General features: G+C 37.7%; 1 protein-coding gene across 2 annotated transcripts; it reads right to left on the bottom strand.

The window, feature by feature from the left end:
• Positions 1-4,291: 4,291 nt before the first annotated feature.
• On the bottom strand, positions 4,292-8,355 carry HL (HAL2-like protein). 2 transcript variants are annotated; one of them, XR_005483857.2, is made up of 4 exons: positions 7,711-8,355; positions 5,462-6,143; positions 4,553-4,927; positions 4,292-4,345 (listed from the first exon to the last, which is right to left on the bottom strand). XR_005483857.2 is itself a non-coding variant. In XM_039041181.2 (3 exons), the coding sequence occupies exons 1-3, from the start codon at positions 7,862-7,864 to the stop codon at positions 4,624-4,626; spliced, it is 1,140 nt and encodes a 379-aa protein (XP_038897109.1). In that variant the 5' UTR covers positions 7,865-8,355; the 3' UTR covers positions 4,351-4,623. The 2 variants fall into 2 exon arrangements, 1 of the variants encoding a protein (XP_038897109.1); XM_039041181.2 differs by lacking the exon at positions 4,292-4,345 and having other exon boundaries at positions 4,351-4,927.
• Positions 8,356-9,736: the final 1,381 nt, after the last annotated feature.

Genomic DNA, 9,736 nt, shown 5'->3' with positions numbered 1-9,736 from the left:
GTAAGAATAAAGAAGGGAAAGATTGTAGTAGGCTAGAAAGCAATAAGCAACAACAGCAGCTTTATAACATACTAGTCCAGGTATGGGGAAGTGATGGTTAGTCTTATTCCCATATAGTGCATTCTAAACAAAAACACAACCGTTGCCCTTGCATATGGAAATGGGCGAGCGGTCACTCACTAAAAAAAGTACATATAAACCTAACTACCTAGCAAAAGGAAATATATATAATGAAAGCATAGTAAAAAGAGGTGGAGGCGGACATGCGGCCATGGGCAACACGCCCTGGACAAGCATGACCGTGACATTCTCCCCCACTCAATTGGTTGACATCCCCGTCAACTGACTCTGTTCGAACTCAACATATTGTTGAGCAACTACCTTTGAGGCCTTCCATGTGCTCCCAACGAACTTCTCTGTCTTTGAGGCTTCTCCACTTCTACAGGAACTCTTCCCAGCTTCAGCTTGGTCTTGGTCTTTTCGCGCTGTCGCTTCTTCCTGCAAGTCTCTCGTTGGCTTCTCTCCTGCCATTCTCTTTGTTGTGGCCTGCGAACAGGTCACCACCCTACATCTCTTCTCAACATGGTTGGGATGATAGGGCTTCAGTCTACTTACGTGGATGGATGACAGGATGAACTTTCATCCATAATGGTAACTGCACCCGATAAGAGGTTTTTCCAACCCTTTCGATGACTTCCACCGGTCTTCTAAAGCTGCTCACGAGGCGATGTTCTCTTTGCCCTCAACTTCGAAACTGTCCCAGGCACAAATTTACTCGAACCCAGTCTCCTTGTAGGAACTCTCGATGCCTGGGCTTCCTTCCTCTCCTTCTCATCCTCTTTGGAGTCGGGGACTTGTGTAAACAGTCCGGCTCAACAACACGACATTGTTCCAAGACACGCAGAATGTCTTGAGGGGCCTTCTCTTCTGTGGTTTCGACTGACTCGTGAGTAAATTCCTTCTCCAACTGGAGGGTTGAGATCATCCTCATCCCATTCGACCGTTTGATCTCGACGTGCACAACGGTGGGCGTAGACTCGGTGATCACTAAACACTTGGTGAGGGGTATCGGTATTACCTTATGCTCAAGAAATAACTCTATTCCCAACACCACATCAAAGTCATCCATCTTGACGATCACGAAATCGGCAGGGCCACTCCAGTCCCCCAACTTTACGACTGTCCTCTTTACCATTCCTGTAATCGGCAAGGCCTCAAAGCTCACTGCTTTCATTTTACCTGCGCCTCTTTCCCAATGGAGATTGAGCCGTCTGGCTTCTATTTCAGACATAAAATTATGGGTGGCTCCCAAATCGACCATGGTAATTTTGACCGATCTATGGTTAACCCAACCATCAACATACATCAGTCTGCCTCCGTGGGATCCCTTTGCTTCTCCTACCTTCTTCTGGAAGGTAGCTAAAAATCTCAGGGCCCCAACCCATGGGGTTCTATCTTCCTCTGTTTGCACATTCTTGTCTTCTACCTGAACAGTTTTGCCTTTCCAGTCCGAAGCTAATGAGGCTTGGAAAGTATTAAAGGCTGCTCGTTCCGTACATTCGCTCGCCTTGTGTGGTCCCTTGCATATATAACAGGATAGGGGCCAATAAAAATTCTTCTAATTCTGCCCCCACCACGTATTTCCAATCATCTGCTGAAGAGATCTACTATCCTCATTATTGTCTTTATCCCCCCATTGTTCCTCGATGGGCTCGAACCGTTGCTCTTTCTCCCCTTATTAGGGGATCTCGAGTGTTGCCTCATCTCTTGAGATTCATCAATCAAGTCATATAATCGTTCGGCCGTTGCGTATACGGCTGGGAGATCCTATATTATCTACTCATACAGTTTTGTTTTTGCCCTTGACAAAACAGAAAACTTTTTCTTTTTCGAACATATCTCTTATGTCCAACATCAATCCAGAAAATTGTTTCACATAGTCCCTAATAGTATCAGTATATTTCAATTCCTGTAGCTTGCGCCTTGCCAAAATCTCAACATTTTCGGGGAAGAACTGAGAACGCAACTCTTGTTTCAGTCTCTCCCACGTGTCAATGGTACACCGACCCTCTTGGACGTCCATGAAACAGGACCTCCACCATAACTTGGCATCCTCTGCTAGGTGCATCATCGCTAGGGTGATCTTCGACTCTTCAGTCGCTGTGTTCGTAGCCCTGAAGTACTGTTCCATGTCAAAGATAAAATTTTCTAGCGCCTTTGTGTCGCGAGCCCCACAGAAGGGCTTAGGCTCGAGTACTTTTACCCTGTTGAATTAGGTTGCACCCTCAACTGGGGCTTAATTTTCCACCGCTCTCATGGTGAGGTTAACTCTTGCACTAATGTCCATAATCTCTACCCGAATGACATCGATGGTGGCTCAAAAGTCCTCAGACATTTCAGTCACCATCTGAATGATCGATCTCTGTGAGTTGTCTAGTTCTTTGACATGCTCTTCTATCAGGGCAATAGAGCCCGACAAACCATCCCCATGCTCGAGAGGCCCACTCATCATAGTTTTTGCCTCTAGGGTATCAACCCTTGTCAACAATTCCCTAACGGGCATCCCGTCTAAGTGGCAAACGACCCCATCAATTTCATCGGCCTTGTCAACGACTTCCTGTAACCGAGTCTCTAGGAACCAAACCTGATCAGGAACTATAGAAGCATTTTCTCTTCAATCTCGACCAATCGGTCAACATGAGACTTGCCCAATGCTTCGTAGCAGACATGATCATAACTTCTCAACTCTACAAGCCGACTTGGCTTTGATACCAACTGTCACAATCGCACTTTCAAAAGTTTTACTTAGCGATTGTGCGGCACTTATTTCCGCTCACGAACAAATCAGTCAATTCGAATACGGAACACCAATAGCACACCGGGTGCCTCTCGCAACCTCCACTCCCGTTTCAGAGAAAACGGTTTTAGAAAACGAGTTTGGAAAAAAGGTTTTCGCAAATAGTTTGAAAGAATAGAGAAGGGAAAGATTATAGTAGGCTAGAAAGCAATAAGCAACAGCAGCAGCTTTATAACATTCATTATGAGAAACTTTTGATTTCTTCTATTATGTTATATAAGTCTAAGGACACAAAGGCTCTTAAGAGGAAATTTGTACGAATGGCCCCTACTTAGGAACCCAATCGAAATTTAGTCTCACTTTAAAAAATGAATGGAAAATGACATTTTGCTAACATCATCCACACGTGAAAGTACTTATTTGACCTCAAAACGTATGCGAGGGGTGTTAGATGAAAAAAATGGAGAGAGGAATTTTGTACGAGAAGCAAGCGAGGAAAAAACGGTAGCTTAGATAAAAAATTAAAAAAAAAAAAAGCTGCAAAAAAGAAATGGAAGAAGGAAGAGGAACGAAGGGTTAAAGTGGTAAATTCACATAGTGATGACATCAGCAAAAGGTCAAATTTCAAGTGTTTTTTAAAGTGAATCCAAATTTCGAGTGGGACCCTATCATCCGTACAAATTTTCCCTAATCAAAGACCCTTCTCAACCATCTCTTCATATTTGAAAAATAAGTTGTGTGATGGTTCTCCAAAGTTCCTTCTGATATCGAGGCTTATCCTTATCAGAGCACTCCAAAATTGAAAAACTGGAAAAAGAGGGATCATATGGGACTTTTGAAACAACCTACTAGTATCCCAACAGATATTTCTAAAAGAAAAGCAGAGCTTTTTTAAAATGATAGGGCCTTTAAGAAAAGCTAAGGTAATTGACCTGAAACAGTATGGAGATTGAATTGCTTCATCCATCCATATCGGCGGAGACTGTAGTGCAATTCTGCCGGGAGCCATAAGAACTTTATATTAGAATGCTTGAGGCTTGAGCAATCTTAGAGCATTCTGATACTGCGTAATCTAGAACGCTAGAGATCCTCATATTTTATTTCTGCCGGAAATGAAATGTGGAGAGGATGTTACTGCAACTTGACGCATAATAATCCTCATCCTTTGATCAAACCTCTTAAATTAATCATATCCTAAGGAATGTTATATTATATCAAATACATGGTTCATTTTCCATTTACATGAAAATAGGTTAGTGTGTTTATTAGTCCCAGGTTGAGGTCATTAACCATATGATGTTTAGGTATAAGTTTCACATGAAAAAGGGAAGTGGATATTTAATCGGTAAAAAAAACTTTTTATAATTAAATAAAATTAAAGGATGAGAACTTAAACACCTGATCTAAAGGGGAAAAAATCATCCAAAAAGCTGGATGTTTCTAAATGAAGAAACACGTGTTAATTTTGGTTCTTCAGCTGGGAAAAGAGGAGAGTTTTGGATGAGAATCTTTCTGGTGCATTTCCAAAGCATTCTGCTTTGTTGCTTTCTGTATTAAATCAAGAAAACAAAAAAGCATATATGGATATATCAAATCAGATCTGTTCTACTAGAAAGTAATATAGTAGAACAAATATCAAGAAAATTTGATCACATTGCAGCCACCCAATCTGAACATATGAACAAAGTTTATTTAAATGGCTCAATGAGATAAGAGATTGTAATCAGAAGTATCAGTATTGGTATAAATAAGTACCTAATGACTACGATGATCCTTTCGATCACGAACACCAGTCAGTTGATGCAATCATGTGCAGGCAAAAGATTTTATAGATTGGAAGAATCCCAACTGGCATAGACTGCTCCAATGATTTTTTCATGTAAGATTGGCCCTGAGCAAACAATTATTCCCCGATCGAGACCTTCCAAGTACACGCCCTTCGAGAAATCCAAGGGACGACCTCCCGCATCTGTTACCACACCTCCAGCTGCTTCTACAATGATAACACCAGCAGCATGGTCCCATATCTTCTCTCGGTATCCGGTCCTTGCAAACTTCATAAAAATCTCAGCATCACCACGAGCAATGGCAGCATACTTTACCATACTATAGACTCGCAATGGCTGCTTCCTGCCACATAAGTATAACCATCAAGAGAAATTATAACTACAGCCACTGGGGCAGTTCAGGTTGCGGGAAATTGTGTGTTATAAAGATATCCAAATCCCTTCTTATACTAGTGGTAATCATCCTAAAGCAGTGTGTGAGTGTGGGAGTTAAAGTGACCTAAATACTGACAAGCAAAAGAATCCATTTTGAACCAGCGCTCTCCACATGTTTTGCATAAAAAGCCCGAAGTTAATATGTATAAACTGCTTAAACATATCAAAATGTTCATTCAAAAGTGTTTGATGATAAAAAGAATTCATTAACTTAAACTAACGTTTGGCAAAGTTTTTGTTCTGCAACTAATATCTGTTATGAAGTTGATTTCTCCAAGTATTTTAACCAAAAAAAGTGAATAAGAAGATGCTGTTTCATTTATTTGTTGATTCTTGAATGCTACATCACAGGTTTTATCATGTCTACCTTGTAGTCCAGTCAGTCAAAAATTTCCTCTCTAAATCTATTTACTGAACCAAAAAAGTAATATTGACAGCGCACCTAAGCCCTACACTGTAAGCCAGCCCCGCGGTGAACGAGTGGTTTGAGTTCCGCTTCTCCACAGGTTCACAGAAAGTGGCAAGAGCTGGATCATCAATTGAAGAAACCTGAATAAGGCTAGCCGAATTTGGCCACTCAAGCTTCTTATCGCCATGGACTAATGGCTGCATCCACGCCCCACTGCAGCTTTTCTTTGCATATATGACACAACCTTTTTCCAAGGTATCAGAACATGGTTGTGATAACTTTAGCGTGGATACCTTATAGTGATAATGAAAACATTCCTTCTTCAACGGATAATTAGGACAACCAAGAACTCCAAGAACTACTTTACCATTTTCAATCAATGCCAAAGCAACGGCATATTGATCTCCTCGGACGAAACCTAACGTTCCGTCAACAGGGTCAAGCACCCAATGTCTTCCTGTGGGGCCACCAGTTGAATTACACCGGCTTATAGCCTCGAGAATTTCAGAAGTTCCAAGTTCTCTAGCTGGACTCTGAAGACCGTATTTTGGTGCTTCAGCTAAGCATTCATTTACAGTTTTTACCACAGCTGACAACAGACTTCTCGAATCCGGATTAGAAAGAGTTTGTACATCCTCTTCAGCAACAATAGATACATTTTTGCTTCCAAAGTATTCTGAAAGGATCCAGCTAACAGTTGCTTGTACACTCCAATCTGTTAATGAGTTGACCCAACCATAGGAAAAACCGATTAATGGACCGAAGGATGAAGATATAAACAGAGTAAATATAAGGCAAATAACCTCTATCAACAATTACCAAAGAAAAAATTTCAACTTCAATACCTCTTGGTTAATCAACATCCTAAAATATTAAATTTGAATATCTCGAGTTTTATTGGTAAACAAAACATAAAAAAAGAGTCAAGGCCTGTTATATTTCTAAGGCACTACCTACTTTAATTCTTCTGAATATTACTTCACAAACAAGAAAAGGATACAGAATAGAAGAGCTTGTAGCCATCATCGGAACAGACAAGGTTGAGTTTCAAACATGACAAAAATAGGTAAAATGAATGAAACTATGATAACTAATTATGCAATCTTATTATCATTAACAAACATTTAGATTCCTCAGTGAGATAAAATCTGCCCTAGCAACTGCACCTCTGGTAGCCACCCAAACTAATGGTGCAGACAAGCATTTAACAGATTTTTTTCTTTAGATCTAAAAGCATTGGGTACTTATTGATTGAAAGAGTAAGATTGAGATATAAAATAAATCCTATCTATGTCAAACCAAGTTTGTGAACCACAAAAAAGTTTCTAAATTAAAAGGTCAATATGAAAGATTGCACCATCGTAACCCCGTCTAATGAATAATAACAATAATAAATGCATAAAATAGAGAAGCAGTCAACCAATGCTAGAAATCACCCTTCTGTAATACCAATATTCTTGACCAAGTTCCAACACTAATGAAACCTGTGTCTTACACTGTTCACAATTCCTATTCATCATAACTGCAAATAATATTATCAACAACCTCACATGTTTCCATTTTTCGCTAAACAGTATTCGATTTGATGCAACGACAAATTAATTGGGATTTTCAACTTAGAATCGTGTAGCAGCATGAAAACTGTGGCATCACTTTCAGAACCTCAACATTCACCACAAACGTTTAAATTCATAGACATCAATTTAAGAGGTGATAAATGACCTGGAGAGATTCTGTGTGTCATCTTCCTAATACATCAATATAATATAGAAGATAATAAACAACTTATAAAGGATATACAGTACAGATGAAAATAGGAAAGAACTGAGAATAAACAATGAAAGACTGCAACAGAAGGAAAAAAAAAAAAAAGGATGTTTGGAGGCAACCATGCACATTTACTTCAAAAGCAAACTACAGAGTACAAAAATGTCCCCAATACCCTTTAGTCCAATAAAATTAAAGGTCTCTATCACAAACCTAACAATATAAAATCATAAATACTTGGCCTTCGGACAATGTGAGGAATCATGAAACTAATTACAAAAACAGAGAATGATGGGTGAAAACAACCTGTCTCCCCACAATGGCTACATTAGACTTTTGTCTTCTGATCTCAACAAAGTATTAATACATTGCATATTTTCAATTTCTCGCATTTTCCATTAGCCAAACAAACACATGAACATATAACACGCAATTCCCACTTCAAAGTTAAAGCAAAACACAATGGAAAAAAAAAAAAGAAGAAAAAAAAAAAGAAGAAAAGAAAGAAAGAATACCGGCAATTGTCACCGGAGAATCATCATCCTTGGCCTTAATCTGGGAATTACCGGCTTCAAGCAAACCCTTTTGAACTCTCCGGCAAAGAGCACAAGCCAAATGAACAACACGAACCGCCATATCCAATTCCTTCGAGTACTCTCCGTCCTCCATTGCGAAAATCCCACAAGTTTTAGACAAAGCCCAGATGTTAAAACAGTGATTCTCGCAAAACCCAACAGAATCAGGAGCTGGTGTTCATTGTTATAACGATTGAAAACGTCGAGGCGTTTCGAACAGGATGACGCATCGGCTTTGCGGTTGAATGGCATGTAATAGTAATGGCAATGAGGCTAATTTGGGTTACTGTTATGGAAAAGGTATCTGGCAGATGGAAGCCGATTAGAGACGAAGCTTGATTTTTTGTGCATTTTTTGATACCCACAAAAACCACAGGTGTCACTTTCCCCTGCATAAGAAATCGAGAATTTTGCCTCTTTATTTTTTTCCACTTTAATGTTTTTTCTTCTTTCATCGAAATCCTTTTTGGGTTCAAACTCGAAGGACACAAGGTTCGAATTGTGAATTCAATTCGATTCCTTTGACGGGTTTTTGGCTTTTTTTTCCTTTTTTTCCCCCCCTTAAATTTCACTGGTAGAGCTTTGATGTTAATGCAAAAAGTGGGGATATCGACAAGTATGTAATAGAAGGCAGATCCATCCCAAAATGAATAAAAATTCAATTTTAATTTCAATATTTAGTTAATATCTATGAATCCATGATTTTTTTTTTCTTTTAAGGAAAATGAAGTCCACGAACTTTTATAATTTTGTGTTAAGTAGGTAGTATGCTTTTAAAAATTTAAGATAAAGTCTTAAACTTTTAGTTGTGTCGATAGATCTTAAATTTTTTATTTTTATGTTCTAAGAATTGAAATTATTTAGTTTTTTTTAAAAAATTAAGTTTATAAACGTCTATTATATTTCTAAATTTATTGTTTTGTAAAACTTTATACTCTTGTTTTCAAAATCTAATCCAATTCTTGAAAATTGGAAAAAAAAAAATAGTTTTAAAAAAACTTATTTTTTTTTTACGAATTTTAGCTAAGAATTCAACTGTTTAATTAAGGAAAATGAAAATTATTGTACGAAATTAGGAGGAAGTATACTTAGACTATGTTTACCCTAAGTGAAACATAACCCATCGATGTTAATATGAAATGTGGGTTCCAATTGATTACATTTGTTGTTGTTTATATGTATTCCATAATCGTAATGAATTGTGGGGAACATCTTCAAATTTGTAACCAAAGGTAATATGATTGAGAAATGGAGTATGCTCAATCTTATTATCGTTGAAAATTATGTAGGACCCACTACCTTTACCGCTATTATGAATCTGCCACATTTATTGTTACCATTACTTTTACCATTTGGTCAAACAATAATGATAGTAGTAAAATATGACTGGTTCATAATTTTAAATAAATGTGATCAAAAGCAATCTAATTATGTTTGTGATTCAAGCCTATCAGGATTCATCCATCAATGAAATCTCATTTCAGTTAAACCAAATTTCATGGTAGATTGGTAAACGTGATCTTAATTTTCAAAAATTAAATAGTTACTAAATGGTGCTTAAATTTTCAATTTTGTATCTAATAATTCATTGACCTATTGATGTATTTTGTTTCACTTATCTACTAGACATAAAACTCAATTTTATATTTAAAATAATTGAATATATCAAAGGCTTATTAGTTACAAAGATAAAATTTAGGCACCTATTAGATACAAAATTTAATGTTTAAAAACTTGTTAAACGCAAAATTGACAATGAGAAATTTTGGGATAATCACAAATTGTCATATTATTTCTCAAAATCAACGACGAAATTACAAATAATCAAATTTGTGACCAATTAAAAGTTGATATGTGTCTCATATTGAAATTGAAGACACAAATTGGCTAATCCTCATGATGCTACGTGTTTTTATTGTGATAGTTGAATCTTGATTCAATTTGATACTATTATATGGCCTAAAGT

This window comes from Benincasa hispida, chromosome 9, assembly GCF_027475165.1.
Source record: "Benincasa hispida cultivar pf3 chromosome 9, pf3_genome.v1.1, whole genome shotgun sequence".
Classification (NCBI taxonomy): domain Eukaryota; kingdom Viridiplantae; phylum Streptophyta; class Magnoliopsida; order Cucurbitales; family Cucurbitaceae; genus Benincasa; species Benincasa hispida.
The sequence above is the reverse complement of the archived record's forward strand: the minus strand, read 5'-3'. Positions and strand labels throughout refer to the sequence as shown.